The sequence below is a fragment of the Numenius arquata genome, chromosome 10, assembly GCF_964106895.1.
Source record: "Numenius arquata chromosome 10, bNumArq3.hap1.1, whole genome shotgun sequence".
Lineage (NCBI taxonomy): Eukaryota > Metazoa > Chordata > Aves > Charadriiformes > Scolopacidae > Numenius > Numenius arquata.
Window position 1 is genome coordinate 12,601,553 of NC_133585.1, and position 20,348 is coordinate 12,621,900.

The following is a 20,348-nucleotide window of genomic DNA, read 5'->3' on the forward strand; positions in this document are numbered from 1 at the left end:
ATTTTTCAGCTTTAATTTCAGGTAAAAATGCTGCTTCATCAGGAGTAAAAGCTAAGCATAGTCTAGACTTTTTCTAGTGATCATCATACTTTTTCTACATCCTCATTTACAAAGGTCTTAAATGTGAGAAAAAGTTCGATATAGTTTCTCTGAATGATGAAAAGCCACCAGTTACAAGCAGCCTCTGACTTGGGAGATCATCCATTTTCCAGTACCTTGCGACAAACTGCATTTTCACAGATGACAATCAGCCACAGCTAGATAAATTCGGGTTTGGGCAACACTCTGAAAAAGGGAGACTTAGAAATGTTTTAAAATGCAGAGACTAAACCTCGGTACTGAAGCATCTCAAGATCAACTCCTGAAAAGATTATTATTTAATAGCTTAAACTGTATAGCAACTGCCAGAATTTAAACCTCTCTGCAGGAAGAAACACGGGCTTAATTTCAGACAATTTAGTTTCAAAGGCAGCAGATCACTATTGCATTAACCACACTCCACTTCAAATGTCTGCCTTTCACCTATATTTGACAAATATACGTACTTGAGCATTTAAAAAAACAAAAATAAACCCCACTAAAATGCTTTCAGAAAAGAGAGTTTGTCCTTCCATTGGAACATAACAAAGAAAGCACAGTGACAAATGCTGACTGAAGCACTCTAGGATGCCCAGGTAAGTGAAGAGGTATTTGTGGGAGTTGTTGTGAGAACACTCCCCTGAAATCTTTCCAGTACACATGGGATCACCAGAGAAAATGAAATGAAAAATGTAAAAATAGTCAAAAGAATCAGAATTATACAAGTAATATCCTATTGCCAACCTACAGATCAGGATTATGCCTGGAATTCTCATCCTTAAAAAGTACATTTCAAAAATTAGGACAGGTACAAAAATGAAATAAAAATACTTAAAAGCATACAAACCAAGGAGAAGTGACTGAGATATTTGGAATTCTTTGCTTTAGACAGGAGATGAATAAGGGAAGACATTACAGAGGCTTAGAAAATAATGAATGGTAGAAAAGGGGAAATAAAGCCCTGTTCCTGGACATTAAGTGAAATTGAAAAGACAACACATATAAAATTGATAAAGGCAATCCTTTTTCCCTAGAGTACTTGATTAACCTGAGGTGAAACTCATTGTTACAAGACATCATTGAGACTATGAGAATAGCAGGATATCAGAAAGGTTTAGATATTTGTACTTACAACAAAAACCCCAACAGCTGCTTTAGATTGGGTAAAAATAAGAAGCCATACAGATTCTCATTTTTCATGGCACAACTTAAAAGACTGATAGTGGAAGACCTTCTGTGCTAGGTTCATTATTTTCTTACTGAGGGCTGTGTTGCACTTTCCTCTGAAGTACTTACCAGTGGCATCTATCAGAGACAGAAAGCTGAGCTAGACAAAAACTGGGCTCACCCACAGGGGCAATCCCTGCATTAATACCTGGCTTCACACTGAGCTCCGTAAGTAGCTTTAGTCACCACACATAAAATATTTCCATAAGCGGGAGCAAACAAACAAAAAAACTTAGGAAAAAGGAGTAATCCTTACAGGAACTGGAAGATTTCCATATAGAAGATATGGAAATTACGCCACTTTGAGAGCTGAAGACAAAGATGATTTAATAGATGCCTACCTCACAATGAGATACTATGAAAATGAACACATTTTGGGGAGACAATGGAAACTGGCATTTTGTTAAACAACAGGTAATTAACTTGTGAAATTCACTGACAAAGTATTCCTGAAACAAGAGGCTAGAAAATTGTAAAAGGCACTAACGTTGATACTCATAGTTGGAATATATCACAGTATACTCCCGAAGACATAATTAGCAGAGAAATATATACCTCCAAGTTCTAAGAACAAGAGTTAATCACTAACTGCCTAGAACAAGCTTTCCTTGGGTGAGTTACTAACTAATCTCCCCTCAGGAGTGAGTGCCGAACCCTTCCTCCAACCGTTTTAGCTTAAAAAGAGAAACAATAAATCATATTCATGAGACAGGCACATATATCATGAAAGACAGCAAAAAAGAGAAAGAAAAAAATAAATCAGCTGCAGCCCAGAACACAGTGAGAGTTGCTGAAAATTGACTGTGACATCTTATGAACAGACAAAGATTTAGGGGGAGATTCTGATCCCCCTTCCATTAGTGTCATTTCTGGGTACACTCAATTCTTTCTCTGAAGTTACATGGGGGACCTGGCCATACTCAAGACTGCAGCCGCGCACAGCACACACTGACTGTCCCCTCTGCTCTGCTCACTGATCATGAATTTTAGTACCAAAGCTGCTCAGCATTGTAAATGTTGTTTGTCAGGTACAGAGGTAGAGCAAACAACCATATACTTACTGCAGGTTTGATGCATAACTGGAAAATACTTGTATTGCTGCAAAGGAATTTATTTACCAGACTACTCCATCACTTCTGTTGTTTATTGTATGTCTATTTTTCCTCACTCATCACCTGACCACAGAAGATGATGTTAAAAAGCTGTATTTCTTCCATGTTACTGATAAGCTACATCTGTCATTCACAGTGCTATCCAACCAAGATTTTTATTTCACACTGACTTTGAGGTTTCAAGGTGTTACCTTAAAACAATGAGGTTCCTACATAACTCTGCCCTGGATGTTTATAGCTTTGATATTTAAAAGCAGAATGATGAGGCTTGCTAGATTTAGCAGAGGCTTGCACCAGAGAAAAGGACAGAAGAGGTGAAGCCAATTTGTGGAATGAAAGTGTATGCACTTACAGAATAAAGTGATTATTTACATAAGAGGCATTACTCCTCTGGGAAAAACATCTGCAAATTCAGGACAATTTTTTTTCTCCTTCTTTTGCTAGATCAATCAAATCCTGCAGCAATATAAGTTTGCTTTTCAAGTGATGGTGGTGCTGTTGTAAACCTGTGTGTCCAGGTTTACATTTTAATCCGTTGATTGCAAAATTATTTTAATTCAAACACTCAGGGAGTATGCTTGCTTAGTAGGGCTATGAGGAGGATGAAAGTCCAGATTTCACAAATGACTGATAATTTTGGATTTGATGTTGAAATGTTCCATCAACATTGTTTCTCTGAAGCAATTAATTTGATTTCAACTTTTAGACTTTTTCTTCTACATTTTCAAAGTTAAAAACGGAAACAAAAACCTCATTTCAGAATGAAAACTTGAAATGGTTTTAATGATTCATCATTCTGGTATTTTTTTAATTCTCCTTTCCACAGATATACCTTCCGTCCCCCTCAGTAGTGGTTCTCAATGAAGTTCAAAACCAAGATGGATATAGATTTGCAAAGCAGTTCAATTTTGATAGCACTGCTGATATCACTGTCAAAGTTTCTACTTGTCCCCATCTACCTAAACATATCTTTAATTGAAGAGCACTGGACTTCAATCCTGGTATTTTTGCACTCAACAACAAAGGTTCATTAGGAGTCAACTGCACTAAGGGGAGCTGCCTGCCTAGGGAAGGGCTGCAAAAGAGTTCTGTAATGCGCTATCAGTTTAACACGTGTCCTCAGGGAAGCACAATACTGTATTTGCAGAGAGGTGACATGATCTAAGAGATAATAGCTCTTTTTCATCTTTATGTGGCTTTTTTTATATTTCATATCTTCACCAGTCAGTGTCCGTCTTCTCTTTTCTAATTCTCAGGACAGCTAAAATCAACATTTATTTTTTTACAGTAAGCTTCTGCTTTCATTTTATTACACATGAGCACTTATTTATACCTTGTTGAGCATCTTAATAATTGTATCTTAAAATTTCAACCACTAGAAAATGAAAAGGGGTCAAGTGCATGGAAAGGTAATAAACCAGATTAGATTAGGGTTAGAAATGCCAAGAAAACATTTTAGATACTTTACTTATTACCTAACTGAAATGGAGTCATTCTGGAGTGGAGCAGGTGAGCACATAGCAGGATGCAAAACAATAGAGCACGTAGAATTGGGCTTCTGATATATATCTGTTTTAATGCAATAATATTCCTGACAATTTGGTGGGAGCAGGGGGTGGGAGGGGAAGGGACAGACCAGATATTACTTATGGTTATCAGTTTGAGGTATCTATTTAATAAGTGCTAAGATCAGTAATGTGTCAGTTAAATCTTCAGCTAAACAGTGAGTTAAGTAGCCAAACAGAAGCTGCTTCTTATTGGTAGGTCTTGCACAGAGAATCTTGAGTCTCGTGATACCATGGTTTAATTCTCTAAGCCCTGCCCTGGGACATCAGTATCAGAATTGATGATTCCAATGGGAAGCACAAAGACAAAACCCTGAACGTTTCACAGTACTTCAAATATAACTGCCATCACTTTGGGGCTAGGATGAGACCTGCTTTCCCTCTTCTCAGGATATCCTCTGTGCCTGCAATAAAATTGAAAAATATTTCCATCAGCAGTTTTGCTTTCTCTATATCAATGGCAAATGCAAATACTAGCATTTGGCCGGGTGACTGATTTGTTAATTATTTTCCTGCATTGTGCTGCACTTGGATTGCAAGACAGGCAATTATGCTTTCCAGACCTAATGTTCATACCCACAGCAATATATCGACAAAAACTTCTTATGCATAAATGGCACCAACCTAAAGGGAAGCTGCTATCAAAAAAACCTATGAAAGAGAATTGGTTTGGACGTATGTAATACCCATTTTCCCTTAGAAGGGATCTGAGTCAGGAGCAGCTGCAAACATTATGGGATAGAAAGGGAGAGGAAAGGGAAGAAGCCTTGGAGATTTTTGTGAAAGGAAGGAAAGGAAGAGAAGGAAGAAAGGAAGAGAACTGGAGACAGTATGCATAGAACTGAGTTTTTTGAATAGGAGTATGTACTAAAAATGTTGGAGAAGCAAATTCTACTCTCCTGGTCTCTCTTTGACCCCTTCTACTTTGTGGCATCCGCACAGTGCCTGTTGCATTTTCTTAATGGTTAGTCTCCCTCCTGCTATGCAAAATCCTTTCTTTTTTGAACCGCACCACATTCTGCCCTCCAGTTTGTTCCCTCCTGAATGGAGCGACTGGCTACTGATGCCTCCATCTCCTCTTAGTTGACTCAATACCAAACCTACAATTCCTCCATCCCAGCAGCTCCTATGGGCAAGTGGGGAGGCTCTGCTGTATCCCTGCAGCTCTGCTCTGTGTGTTGGTTCTCCAACGTGTCCTAGGGCTGAATGCTGAGCACATGCCAGCCACTCACCCAACGCACATAGCAAGCTCTACAGAACATCCATGAAGCACGGACACTTCTTTTTCAGGCATGTTATTTTTCTTGCTGTTCTCCTCTTTCTGCCTTTGCATTATTTTTAAACCATTTCCAAACCTTTCCTCTCCTTATTACTACCTAAAACTCAGGTAACCCACAAAGAAATGGGGGTTCATACCCAGGAAATTTCATCCAGTTATAGAACTTGTTTATGCTGTCATGAATTGGAATTGTATGTAGAGGCATATTGTCAGCAACACTTGAAAAAATACATCAATTTACATCAAATTCATAACTTTGTTTCTAAGTAATAAGTAGATCATAAGAATTTGAAAATGAGCTTGCTTTACTGCTGAATTACCAATAGATCACTCAGTTATACAGCAATCTAATGTAGTTTGCAAAACCTTGTTGATATCACTATACTGTCATTCAAATCTCACACAGCTAAGTTCCTTTGTTTTAAGCTCAAATATATTTTACTAGTTTTTCACCTATAGATTATAATCTCGATGCTACTTCCCTGAATTTTTAATGTTAACCCAATTTAAATTCACATTTGACTTCAGATTTCATTGCAGAAGTTTTACATATCTTTTCTAGTTACCCATTGAATAGCACAGGATTCACAAGTAAAATACATTTTAACCAGGCTGAAATAGGATTCTATTGGAGGGAGGATACGTGTCCTTCTCACTTTCTACTTTTCATTTACATGTTTTCTATGGCTATTACCAATCAGATAAAAGCGTTAGATATTACTCTTAATGCTTGCTTTAAAATAACAGCAGAAACATTAAGGTGAATAGAAGAGATACTTTCAGCACAGTGCAGGCAAAACCACAGTACTTCAAATACTCAGAAATATATAAATAGGTATTGATTACAAATAGAGAATGGTGTTACAGAACCAAAAGCGAGAAGCTGAAATGCAATCAAAATTATCAGAGAGGGATCAAGGCTTAATGGTATATAACCTTCTGATATAGAGTCTCAGTTGAAATCTCTAAGTTCACCATAGTTATTTATTATTAATGATTTCATTATTATATTGACTATTTATAATTACTGAGAGAGGTTGAAAAGAAATCTATTGAAGGTAAACATAAAAATAATAAAATAATTTGTTTGTTTAGGAAGAGCAGAAACAAGATTTGGGTTATGAAATAAGCTAAAGTGTAGAGCAAAGAATTAGCTATTATTAATAAAGAGCAGAAGAGGCACTGAATAAAGACTCTGTGCTTGTATGTAGCCCACCATACCCTGGTCTTGAGACGTGACAACTTTCCCCAGTAAACATATTAAGTAACAATTTTGAAGAATCAAGTATCAAATTATTATTCTTTAGCTGAAAAATGTCTGAATTAACCATAGTGATTTCCCCTGTTTAATTTTCGCCTGCCATTCAGGTAGCGTACCTGAGACTTAGACTACCCCCATTCAAGTATCATGAGGCTCCATCACAGTCCTGCAACTTTTGGCTTCTTAACAGCTTCCTTAAGGGTGAAAGTCATTCAGGTACTGGTTTCAGAGCAGCACTGGGGGCTGCTGTAGAGCATCACCCTAAAGAGCCAGCTCCAGGACCAGGGAGAATCACAGCTGAACGTCAAAGATATGATTATTCGCAAAAGAATAAAATAAAGCTTTCTAAGTTCCCTCTGTTCGTACAGAGGAGTTCAAGTGTTGTCCAAATCCAAGCAGATTTTTAATACTATGCAGAAGTCATCTATTTTCCCCCTTGCCACTCAACATTTTCTAAAGGCAAAAGCCTAACTCAGAACACTTCGAGCATCCGGACCACAAACTACTTTCTTTAGTTTCCTGAAGCTGTTAATGAAGCATATTGACTTAGCTGATCTTCCTGTAATTCCTCTTACTTGGGATGTGGACCTTACAGTGCGCCACATGGCTTTTAGAGCATTTCTAATTGACATATATGGGAGAGAAAAATAAGTGAACACGGATACTTAGATTTTAACTACAGTCCACCTCATTTAGGCCTTCACTTTTTCTGTTGCCAAGCTAAAACACTTCAATGAGCTTTCCATTAATGCCTGTATCTGAGAAACTTTGACTGGAAACATGACTCCATGTCTTAAGACTGCTAAGTCAAGAAAGTTAGCCAGGACTTGTCAAAAGAATTTGTTTCCTTTTGAGGTGCTCAAGTACTGTTTGAAGCTGTTATTACAGTAATGCAGAAACACCACAGGGCAACAGACACCGGCCAGGGAGAGCACAGGCACAAAGAGGTGGCCAGCCCCTGAAGATGCCTGAAAGCCACGCAAAGCAGACCTTGGTGTATCTCTGCTCTCACTGTAAGAAACAATGGGACCAGCAATGATTAAGATTTGAAAAAAAGAATGAGGCTTGACAGCTTTTATAGTGGCTGGTGGGCAAGAAACACCACAGTAAAAAAGATCCAAAGGAAACTACAAATATCACATGTACAAATAAAGCATTACAAGATTGATCTGGTAACACCTTAGTATTTTACCTGATTGAACAACTACCCATTCCACTTCTTAAAAATACTGTATCATCCATTCCAATTAGCTTCAAGTGTGTAATTTACATTTTGACATGACCATGCTTAAGCTAATCAATGTTAATCAATAAGAAAAGGTCCCATTGTGACCTTCCTGTCTACTGTAACATTTTGGGTAACGTATCGACTTCCTCATTGCAGAATGCAACCAGTAACTGTTTGTCTGAAAGATTACAACTGTCATATGTATTTAGTAAGCTATGTCAGCCCATTGACTCTGGTGAGATGTGCCCGTGATACCCATCTTGACCTTTCCATGGTGAGTGCAACATAATATGTGAAAGGATGCACATGGAGATTATCTTTAGCTCATCCAGAGAATATTTCTTAGCCAAATAAAACAATGATTTTTTAACCTCACCTCTAAGCTGGTATTTGGCGGAAAAAAAAAGTGATGTGCACACTGCGAACAGTTCTAATCCCTAAGTAGAATCTTGTTGTAATGAAAACTTCACTGCCCTTTAAAGCCTTGGCATATATCCACAGTTTCCAGGCTCTTTTTCTAAAACTAACATGGACACTTTATGCAGTGAGTGTAAATAGCAGTCCACTCAATTAAACTCCTCATGTAAGGAATATATTTATTGCAGTGACTGACATTGATATTTTATTTCATTTTCCATGGAAAAAGCTGCTCATTAATTTTAACAGCATTAAATACTACTACCCAAAGACACTAACTCGCAGCCCTGTCCAAATGCTAGCCTGACATCTCTTAACAAATCCTACTGTCCTCTCATACCTGCATACAGAGACAACTGGGCGTGCAATTGGATTCACCTCTATTTCACAAGGAGTGAGGGAGGACCACCTCTCTCAGCAATGCATGGCAGTTTCCTTAATCCACTAGTACAATATGTCTTTTTAAATGCTTTGAGCACACAGCATTATCAGAAGTTTGTGGAGGAAACCTTGGCTATTGGAAGCAGATGGCTCTCAAAAGTCACATGTTTAAGCAAAATAAACTAACTAGTATCACATGTCACATCCAAGATTAGTGTTCCTCTACTTTTTCTACTAATTTGCTTAAAATTTTGAATTTATACACACTGCGATTCAGTAAAGCACGTAAGCAGCTGTTTGACTACTCGGCTTTTCTTATCTTTCCAAAGGTAGATTTTGTAATACCTCTCCTGACTACAGGTCCATGCAGGTATTTACAGACAAGGTGCTCGCTGAGTGAATCGGGGAGGGCTCCAACACAGACTGTCCACATGGTCACACATCTCAGTACTTGGTCCGGTCTAGAACATACTTATTCCAGTGGACATCACATGGGATATCTAACATTGCACCGGCTTTAAATTTATTCCTTTCTGATATTTAGCCAGTAATTTCTTAGTTTAACCTTTAAATCCTGCTGTGAATGATACTGGCATATTTAAACATTCATATCCTTAATCCAGTCTGACATGGTTACAACCATCTCACTTCTGCACCCAGTAATTCAGAGATCTTTACTGAAGTCTTGATTGATGTGGACCTTGTTCCCTAAACTTTTAAGTGCTGCTATGGTAGCTGTCGAGACCCAGGTGGGACTCCTGAGTGTAAAAGTGTTGCTGCAGCCTCACCCAAGGAGCAGCCATTTGGGAACTGGGCATTCAGTTTCCATAGGTTTAAAACTGCAGTCAGAAAGGCAGAAGCAACCAGGAAAAACTTAGTCACTCCAAGAATGGATTTCAGGAGACATATTCACAATGCTGAACATGAACACTAGCAAATTATCACTAGCATTAGTGTTCCTTTCAAAAAAAAAAGTCACATGCGTATGGGTTCAGATTCTACCTCTAGTACGTAAGCAGCCCCTGAATGAATATATCATTAGTCTAATAAATGTAATGGCATCATGCAAGGAAGGGGAAAAAAATTTCAAATCCATATTTTAATTTTCTATTTGTTTTTACTACTCATGTTCTACAATGCTTTTAGGAAATGTTTCTACAGAATAGTCTGAGTACTATTATGTCAAATCATGCTTTCATCAATATTGTTTATATAGTTTTAATTTACTCTTAAACTGGGATAGATACCCTCTTCTAATTCTTCTGAGCATAAACACAGCCTAGCTCTTGTTCTGATTTAAAATGTGCCCACCAGCAGACCTAAAACACGCACAGAATTGGTTACTATTCACAGTTTCAGACAAAAGAAAGCAGTTTACAATAACCACTGAATTCCCCCTACTTGCAGTTTGCTGTCACCACATGCTTTATTTATAGTAGGCCTGAAATAAATACTGCAGGATCAGCCATCTTTTGGTGCTGCACAAAAAGGGAAAGCTATTAAATATTTACCATTAGTCTCTCATAGCTTTGCCTCTGACACTTTCCCTTTTGCCAGAGAAAAGGATTATTCAGCTCAGGATTTTCCAGCAAAAGAGTCAAATGTGACTGTCTGGAAGTGAATAGTAGCATCACTAGCAAGTCCCGGGAGGGGCAGGTTGTATCAACAGGGCAGCACAGGGTGACGCCAAGGCAGGCGTCTTAGAGTGTCACAGGAATGTTTGTGCCAGCAGAATGAGGCGCACTCATGTTACAGCACTTTCCAAAACTAAGCCAGTACATTTGGTGAATCCTTTCCAAGGAGGCTGATCAGGTTCCTTGAGTTAAGATCAAATGGATGTTGTGGATGCTCCAGTGAAACGTGTTGACAAATAATACTGCACTCTCGTGCATTGCATTTACTGTGAATTTAAAAAAGAAACCCATTCATATGAAATAAAAATAGATTTTGCATGCATTTGATTTTTCACCCGTGAACTGAATACTGTAGGACAATAAGTTTATGGCCTAGTCTCTGTGGGAGAGCCAGCCAGCCAGTTAAAGATGAACTTTGACTGCCCCAGAATTAAAATGCCTGGGTGCAGCTGTGTAGCTCAAGTAACTCATTAGAAACTGATACTGAAAGATGACTGAGGACTAAACTCCAGTAGGTCACAAAAAGACTAAAAGCAAAGCAATGTCTTTTTCCACCACAACCCAGGTCATTGCAGAGTATGATCGTAGCCTTCCATAGCACTGTCTAGCAGAACTAGCACCAGCTTCTCTCAGTACATCTAGAGTAATGTAGGTTTCTAAGGAATGAGCTGCATCTATATCAGTATCTATCAGCCCTGTTTGCCTGAATTCTATCATGCCTCGTGGAGTTCTACTGGGTAATAGTGCATAGCACCAAAGAAATATCTTTCCTTCTCCCCTCACCGCTGCTCTCTTCAGCAAAAGAGAATTCACTTCTAAACTGAAGGAAGCAGAGCTGGTCTGTAGGGTCCCCACTTTCCACACCCCTGGATCACAAGTCTCTTTCTCCCAGAATGGTCCAAATATTTCAGCTCCCTGCCACTTGCATCCTATACCTTCCCAAAAGCAGCACAGGGAGGCAGGCTCTGGAGAAGGAGACAGCCAAGACATTGAAAATGAGCAGTCAGAAAATGCAGTGGTTCACTCAAGCCAGTAACAAGACAAGTTCTGGCTGCCTGATCAAACCTCCGGCATAACTGGTGAGACCTCCATCCTAATTTTGTGGTTTCAGGTGAAAACATAGCATGGGTGAGGTGATACGAAAAAAATTAACGGGGAGTTTAGGGAAGGAAGCTGTCAGAAAAAAACTTGACAGAAAAAAACATTGACAAATTCCTGAACCCATAATGGGATACCTACATGACTGAAATGTGGTGAATCCACTCAGGCCAGCACTGCGCACTAAGCACTCGTTGAAGAGCTATGTGAGTGTACCTTGAACTGCGCAGATTGATGGTACTTGAAGAAAAACTAAGTTTGTAGAGCCAGAGAAGTGCAGACCCTCATTGTTTAGGCAGGCAAGTACAAATGGGCATTGTTAATGCTTCCCTTCTGCTACATTTGATGCCTTGCAATTTGATGTCCTGCACAACTGCTGACACCATGTACAGCTTTTCTTGACAGCCAAATAAAAAATAACCAGTTCCCCACCTTGAAAGAGAAACCCCACAGGGAACTTAAGTGCAATAATAAAAGTGAGTAGCAGCAAACACTGTCTGAACTGTCAGGTTATAAACAATGCTCATGAAACCTTCATGGCCAGGATCAATAAAAGGAAAGGCCATCGCTCTTGAGAGCCAAGAGCCATTAGAAAAATAAAAAGCTTTCTGTCTCGGAGCATTTATGTCTAGATTTCACGTTCTACTGCTTCTTCCATGGCCTTATAGACTAAACAAGCAAGTTCACTTCTACTTCCAGTGCTGCAACAGCGAAACCAAGCACAGATTGCCTGGTAAGGCATTCCATGACCTTGAAACATATTCTGTAGAGCCACGTGACTACTTCACATCAATGTCCAAGATCATAAAAATTTAGGGCTTAAGTTTTCCCATCACAACAGTCAATTTCCTAATGCACTTATATTCCTTTTCCATTTAAAAGGATTTCCAATGTTTCCAAACTTTTATGCAAATTCGATAACTGAGCGTACCCATCTCTACGATCTTTATGGAAACTAGATTTGTTTTTCCATAGTAGTAGAACACTCCACTCCAGTTTCATTGCTGCGAGCCATGTCTAAAAAAGTAAAAGTGATCTCTTAGCACAGTCATTTTCCTGGTAACGAAGTCCCAGGAGATTTTGCCTTTCTCCTGTATGTTCTTACTTGGTTGAAAATTACTATCACTAGAGACTGATCCCGTATTTTTCATGTTAACTATTCTTTTCACCAATACAACCTTTGTAAAATTATTTTTGTTGAAAAAAAGCTTATTTCATTGTGTATTTTGGGCAGGTAACTAAACTGACACAATCTTTTTGTACTTAGGTAAATTAACCCATTTGTGCCTAGGAAAAAGGATTTTTCAAGGTGAGATTAATCTAACTTCCCAAATATTGTGGAGATTACTTTTGTTCAAGACATTGGGATACTGGATCTTTACCGGGGTTCTATGCATACGTCAGCTGGCTGAGATCACATGCTGATAGGGTTTAGCTTGTACAAATACTGAATTGTGCAAAATGAAATCCAGCTTAATGCCTCTGAGCACAACTTTTTGAATACCCTCTAATAATTTAAGAAACAATACCCTGATAAAAAAGAAAATTACTTTTCAGTCTTTGTCATTTTGTTTTTCCCATATAACTCTAGTAAGGCTGACTGGGTCACCAACGCAAACTAATAGTTCACATCAAAAAGCAATTGTCATACTGAAGATGAGATTCTAAGAATTGTATAAGTTTACAGCAAAAGCATCATCTTTTAAAATTCTCACTTGCTAAGAAAAAAGCTGCCTGACCTATTTGTGCTGAATTGTATTTCATATCACTTTATACCATTTTTCTTCTTTTCAAAATGTATCTTAACTCATCTACATTATTATCTATGCAAGCATATTTCAGTCTGTGGAACACTCCATTATTGCTTACTTTGGCTATTTATTATCCACATAAGTTGATTATCTAAATCACATACTATTGTTTTGGAACCAAGAAACAAGGCAAGCCTTAAAAATATAAAATAAACAATAGGTAGAGCAAGAAAGCAATAAATAATGATACTTCCATTAAAAGTATGTGGAAAAGGAATAATGCAAACCACAATAAATACAGCTTTAGTAGTCTGAAAATACTTTAACTAACAATTACTTCAATCATTAAACAATGAGCAAGCTGTCCTGGATGCTGTAAAACACTTCTGTTTTGTTAAATTATGTGGCCACTACAGTTGCTGGTGTTGTAATTTAGAGGTCAGCAAGTACAAAAGCACAACAATTACCCTCATGAAATATACCTGCCTGATCCGTTTGATCAAAATTACTGTTTTAAGTGACTTGCATCTGTCATATGTACTAGGATAATCTGGTTTTGTTAGTCACAGATTTGGGAACCCCTCCTCTGTGTGGAAGGAGACGTGATGGTTTGTAGTTTTAAATGCCAGGCCATAGAGGCAGCTTCTGGACCACGTTTCAGGTCCAATATTCAGGAAAATTAACTCAAAATGTGCAACAAGCCATAGCACAATAAAAAACATCTTGTGTCAATGTAAAAACACAAAGATCCAATAAAAAAGCAGACAGAAGTTCTAAAACAAATTATCAGAAAGGATTTTCCTTAACTTTAAAATACAAAACAATCCAGACCAATGTAAATATTTTTCAAAAAGATATCATACATATATTCATAATATCACTAGCGTTCATTAAAATGGAGTAAAAAGAAACTGGAGTGGGCTATAGGATGATAATTCAACCACATTCACCAATATAGTGCCCCATCTTCCCTCAGCAACTTTGGAAGACCATTTTCTTCTGGCTTCTGATATAAAGCCCATTTCAGTACATTAACGATTGCACCCCTGGTCTCTTTTTAATTTTGGCTGAAAGTTTTGCCTAAACACACTAGAGACACACATGCACATCACACAAGGTGACAGAAACTATTCCATGCATCTCCCTTCCTCCCTTGCACTCATTGAATCAGCTAGACCACACCCTTTGAGAAAAATCTGCAAGTTTCTTCTTTGAGAAAATCTGGAACATCTGAAAATCTTTAACTTAAACTCTTTTTCAGGAAATATATGTGTTATAAATTTCCAGGAAATACATAAGTTTACCCAATGTTCTCACAGAAGCTAACAAATAGGTTGCAATTTTGTTAGCATCTTTCTACTTTGTGTATTTATTTTATACATTATCTGGAACACCCACTTAAAGACAAACTTGAGAGTTACAAAGCCATGTGGGAAATTCAGCCATACATTTTGCTTTAGAGAAGCCAGCTCTGTCTTGGAAACCTCAGCTAAAGATCTCTTTCCCTTAGGTGCTAGTCTGTTCCTGATACTGCTTTGTTCTACTGTACATCCATGTATGAGATTTTCTGGTATATTCTTAGAAATTGTACTTCCACATTACAACCTCCTTTCTGTAGCAGTCTTTGCCGAGCCTATTTAAAGATTATTTTCTCCACACCAAAATAAAAATAGCAGTTATTTTGCTTTGTATAATTATGGAGCTTTAAATATTAATGCAACTATTACGGGAAACCTCTGTGCAAGATTATCTGACTTGAGAACAAGTTTCCTTGGAAGTAACAGTAACCAGGAAAAGTAAGAGACCTGTTATTTGAAGAGACACTGTTCTCTCAATGGCAAGACAACCTTTACCACATCTCTATGAGAAAGTCTGCTCTCTCCATGTTCTGCTGACTTCCTTTCCTGCATGCAGGCTACACCTTTCTTATTCTGTCAGATGCAGAGAGGCCACTTTGAAACTAACTCACACGTGCCAGACCATTAACAAAAATTCTCAGCATGCTGTGATTATTCACTCTGTGAATGACAGGTTCCTCCTATGCACTTCTAACACTTGTTACAATGATCATTTCTAGAATAGTCGTTCACAAATTAACCAAACAAAACTGTGTGTTGTCCACGTGGGAATAAGAAAAAGAAACATCACTGTTGGATTTATTTTTTAACAGAAGCTTGAATGGATATGGGATTACATCTGCCTTCAATACGCTACATTCAACACAGATACACTCAACGTATCAACCATACTGATTTCTGTAAGAATCCATCTTATTTCTAAAGAATCAGAGCAGATTTTAGCTTTCCATGTCATATCTGTGCCATGAACACTTCAAATAAATCTAACAGACAGAGATAAAACACTTATATCCCTTAGACACGAGTTTCAGAGGAAGCCCTTATGAATGCAAAAATGTTAACTTATATCAACGTACTTCTGAAGAGTGAGGCTCAAGTTGTGGCTTGCTGACTTAATCTTGTTCTGGGCCTCTAAGTGGGTCATGCTGTCAGTGTTGACTCCATCAATAGCTACCACAAGGTCCCCTTGGTTCATCTGTGACTGTGCTGCCTTGCTGCCAGGGGTGATCTGTGTGGGAAAAGAAAAAAAAAAAAAAGTCATATTGGGATAAGGCATTTTGTACACAAAGTACTTAGAGAGAACTCAGAATTATAATGAGGAATAGATACAGCAATAAATACAGTAATAGACACAACACTAGCTGTATCTATTATTGTATGGGTGGAACAACAAAATTTCTGGAAACTAAACAAACTCAAAGTTAACTCACATTTCTGCAAAGGTCCAGGACAACATCTACTTGTCATAACTTCCATTTTGAAAGGTTAAGCCCAACGTAGTAGTTCCCTTACTACGTATTATCTCCTCCTCAAGGGGATAATTATCATTATTTATATTGGAGTAGTATAGTGAGACATTACTCAGAAGTGGAAAACCAATGAACCAATATTTACTGCATGATTTTATTGTATTTTTCCTCCTAAAAGCCATTTTCCCCAAATTAATTCATTATATTGAGCGGACAGAAAATGAATGTGTGTGAGGGGCCTTGGACATGCTTTGCTTCTTCTATAGTGAGCTTTATAGGAAATCATTCTGCTTAACCTTACCTACATACAACTATAGCCCCATTACCAAGACAGATTACTACATCATCAACCTGTTGGCCCTGACACTCCAAAGACAGACCAACACTTTTAGAAATAAGAAGCCACAATACTTCAACTACAAACCCAGCTATTGAGACAACAGTTCAGAGATTCTGGTGGTTCACTACGGCATCACACTTTGTTAGCTCCAGATGCCCCGTGAACTGCATCTTCTCCAAATGGAAGGTATCCTGACCTCAATTTCACACAGCCCTCTCAGCTTGCATCCAGATGACATTGAAACAGTACAGCTACTTAGGAAACTTGCATCCATTAGGGAATTCCAACTAAAACAGAAGAACCTTCATATACCATCAGGCAGACAAATTTTAGTGAGCACATGAGAGTTGTCCTCTGCTTTGAGCACTCAGATACTTAAAGGGTACGGAAATAAGCTATAGGTCTTTGCTCTTATTTTTAGGTACTCCCTTACATTCTTCACTTCTGAAAAACCCCAAGGATAATCTAAAATACTACAAGAAAGGCTGCCGTCAAAAACCTTGTTTCTTCAGCACAGTGAACATAAAAGAAAGATGTGTCTAATTATGAGCCAAAAATTCCCCTCTGAATTCAGCCAGGCTGAAACTGTGGAATTAAATTCCAAAGGAAACCAAAACCCAACACAAATCCAAACATCTTTCCTCATCAAGTGTGAAATGAAATTCCTTAACCTGCCTTCCCTAATATGACCTCAAAACACATCAAAACAAAAAAGCCCTTCCAAAACAACTCCCTGGACTGCTTGTTTGTGCTCTTCCGCTGGCAAAGACAAAGAGGAAAAAAGGAAAAAAACAACATTTCTTAACACTCCCTTAAAGGTGCTTAGTATTGAGACTGTCAGCCTAATTGATAGCTTAGTCCGACAATGGGAGTTGTCAATTTACTAGAACACAAGCTCCAGTATCAGGGTGTTAAAACAGGGCACTGGAAATATTCAGACACTAAAAACAGAGATTACTTTAGAATTAGGCACTTAAATAACATCCCAGAACTAATCTGACTGGAAGAAACTGCTTTCTATACCTTTTCATTAGAGAGAAAATCAATAGGAGTTCTGTTTTCCGAGTGAAGGGCAGGCACAGATACAATGTTCTCATGCAAAGTAGAGTTGACTGATAACGGCAGAGCCATTCCCTGATGTATTTTTCTGTTGTTAAGGAACTGAGGACTGGGGGAAATACTTCATGGTAGTTTCAATGATGGAGTTTTATTCTCTAGTTTAATGCACCCTTATAGAAAGAGATTAGTAGAAACAAGAGATTCATATTACAAGCATAGTTTTCCTAACCTATTATACAAACATTAGCTGCTATGCATTTCATTGACTTGCACTGTGCGAAGTACACAGAATGTAGAAACCTTAAAGAATATGGATTATTTGCATGCCTGAACATACTTATATGGTTACTGAAAGACCCTTCCCTGCTCAGTCCCCCAAATATGTCAAGGAACAAAATCTGCAGTAAAATAAGAAGTCAGGAAAAGGCAAAATGTGAGCAAAATCCAAACTCAGATAAAACAGTCAGTAAGACTTGAATTCATCAAGTAGGACACTTCAAGTCTTTCTCAATCTATCCTTTTTCTCTATTAACAGAAACTGTTTGCCAGTCAGGTAGACACCAAGGCTTGAGCCTTCTTGATAAAGATTTTTTAATAAATCGACTTCACACATCACTTTTCTAAGACACCACTTTTTACCTCCTCATGAAGCATGCGATTGTTTGCCACAAGACGTTAGCTGTGTGATGCTGATACTTCCAGACTCCAAACAGATGGTTCCCAATGCTGGGAACTCCCCTTTTTGCTCATCAAGAACAAAGACTAGTTTTTGAACATCAAGCTGGTTACTGAAAGTTAAACTTCTGCCCTAATTTGGGAATTTGTATTTAACACATACATCTCTCCTTCCACTCCCCAGTGATGCTTCAAACAAAATAAGCCCAGAAAAGCAGAGTTTCCACAGAAAGCATAAAAAAGTCTAGATCTGGGATCCAGTTTAAGATGCTGTAACATACTCATTTCCGTCTCAGCTTCTCTTATTTCTGCTTTTGGCAGCCCCAAATTTAAATGTTGTATCTTAAAATAAAGATACATCAGGTAACTACAACTGTCCTAGAATTAGAGTGAAATTTAGAGGGAGGGAATGGTTATAACTAGTGACCTGATTTCACTTACTCTAGTGGGATATTTTCTGCCTAACACTTTTAGAAAATACTACCTAAACAAAAAATATATTTATCAGAAGAATCTATCAATGAAAAGTCCCAGGTAACTCTGAATTTGTGATTTAATTATCGCCATTGCAACACCCTTTCTGAGGCAAAGAGCTACAGGAGAACCATACTGAGAAAGATAAGGAAATGGTCTCAACCATAGCTTACCAGTCAGTGTTCCTTTATTTGAAAAGGAAATCGAAAGGAATTGCATTCATCCCTTCAGCTAAGTGTAACGGTAACAAATTCTGGGCTGGATTCCTTCATACAGCTCTACTTTTCCAATTCCCATTTCAGGAGCCAGCACTCCATTGATGTCACTTTACCTCTAAAATTCAGTTTATCCTAGCTTCATAGACAGCAAGACTCACAAGTATGAAAGATGGATCTAGTTTATTATATCTGTAATTCAGAAGCATAATAAGTATCAGGAAAGAACTACTTCCCCCAGTCTTCTGACTGGCTAAGAGCATGCTATGTAGATTATTTGTTTCTGTAGAGCTTTATCTAGAAGGCATTATTGAAGTCTGGATGTATAATCTATACAAATCAAAGTACAAAATTATACCTATTTTAGTTAGAAACTAACAGGCTTCTCTGTGAGACTTTCAAGTGAACATACACAGCATGCACAGTAGACATTGAGAACAGTCAGTAATTGTTGGGGACAAAATACCAGTGTACAGATGGAGATATAGGGCAGCCAGATCTGAAGCGTCAAGGCACATTCAAGACTATCTTGTTCCCATTTTTAAAGATCCAGCAGAAAGGAATGGAATGCAAAGTGTTTATCTGTTGGTATTTTCCTTTGAAAATTCATCTCTGATCCACTAAAATTTTACTAAATAAAATCACAAACAGAGAAGATCTCACTGTGTCTTTATGAAATCTTTGGTGATTAGTTTCTATTTAAAAAGGTTTTAAAAAATACTTTTAAATGAAGGGTGACTGTTAATTAACCCTTGGAATTAGACTGCAAACCCAGATCTGTCTACACAGTAAGTTCTAGTTTGCTCTCATCTCAGCTGCTCTTCTATTAACAGAAGTAACAAAAGTAGAGAAATATAGCCCAAATATGCATTTTTTCCAATTCGACCACCAATGCTTTTTTCTTAAAACATCTCTGGCTAAGACATAGACAGAACTATTTCAAAAACCCTTTGTAATAGTTTTAACTCATTTGTTCTGGATTACAACATACCTTTCAGATGCTAGGTGTTGCAAATGCCTTTCTTTAAGGCTACACTGAGATGCTTACCAGAGATTCAGGTATAGCTATTTCTGTCAATTGATTTACAAAATCCAAGCCAGGGTACCATTGACAGATCTAATTTTAATAGTATTTCTTTAGCGCCTCAAGCCTAAGCACGGACTTCATCTTGAAAAGCCAGGCATCTTTCACCTCTCAGAAAAGCAGAGGAACACTTGCTGCTTCAGAGATCTGAATTTTCAGCCCTCACAAATATCCTTCAAGGCAGACATCTGACTTCCAATATCCCCAGCTTAACGCAAGTGGGCAGGCTGGAAGTATCACATGTTGCTTTCAATGCACTATGGAGAATTCTTACTACGCTCTGTTGTGAATAGATCTGTACACTGGGTGAATATATAGTACAACAGTGACAGCTGTGCCCTAAAAAATGAGCCTGCACTGGGTTCAGAGCAAATACTACTTAGCAGGAGCTCTGGGAGGCAGTGTACAAAGTGCAGCTGCTGCACCACCTTGAGAACAGCACGTGTCCCCATCCAAGCCCTCTCAGCTCCACTCCAAATGGGGGAGAGATAGGGATCAGGCAGCATTTGAGTGCCTGAGTGTTAAAATACTAACGAGAATGCTTGGATAAACAGATGGATGGACATAGCTTTCCTAACCCAAGGAACTCCTAATTTACAAGGCAGACAAAAATACACAGGGAAGCCTATACAACTGAGAAGGT

The 20,348-nt window shown here is 38.1% G+C and overlaps 1 protein-coding gene across 7 annotated transcripts in view; it reads right to left on the reverse strand.

The window, feature by feature from the left end:
• Window positions 1-20,348, reverse strand: part of LDB3 (LIM domain binding 3) — a 129,312-nt gene that overhangs the window by 73,899 nt on the left and 35,065 nt on the right. For all 7 annotated transcript variants that reach the window (XM_074154298.1, XM_074154296.1, XM_074154297.1 and 4 more), the window contains one exon: window positions 15,466-15,617. In XM_074154298.1, the coding sequence (XP_074010399.1) occupies window positions 15,466-15,617 (152 nt within the window). The remainder of the gene's footprint in view (window positions 1-15,465; window positions 15,618-20,348) is intronic.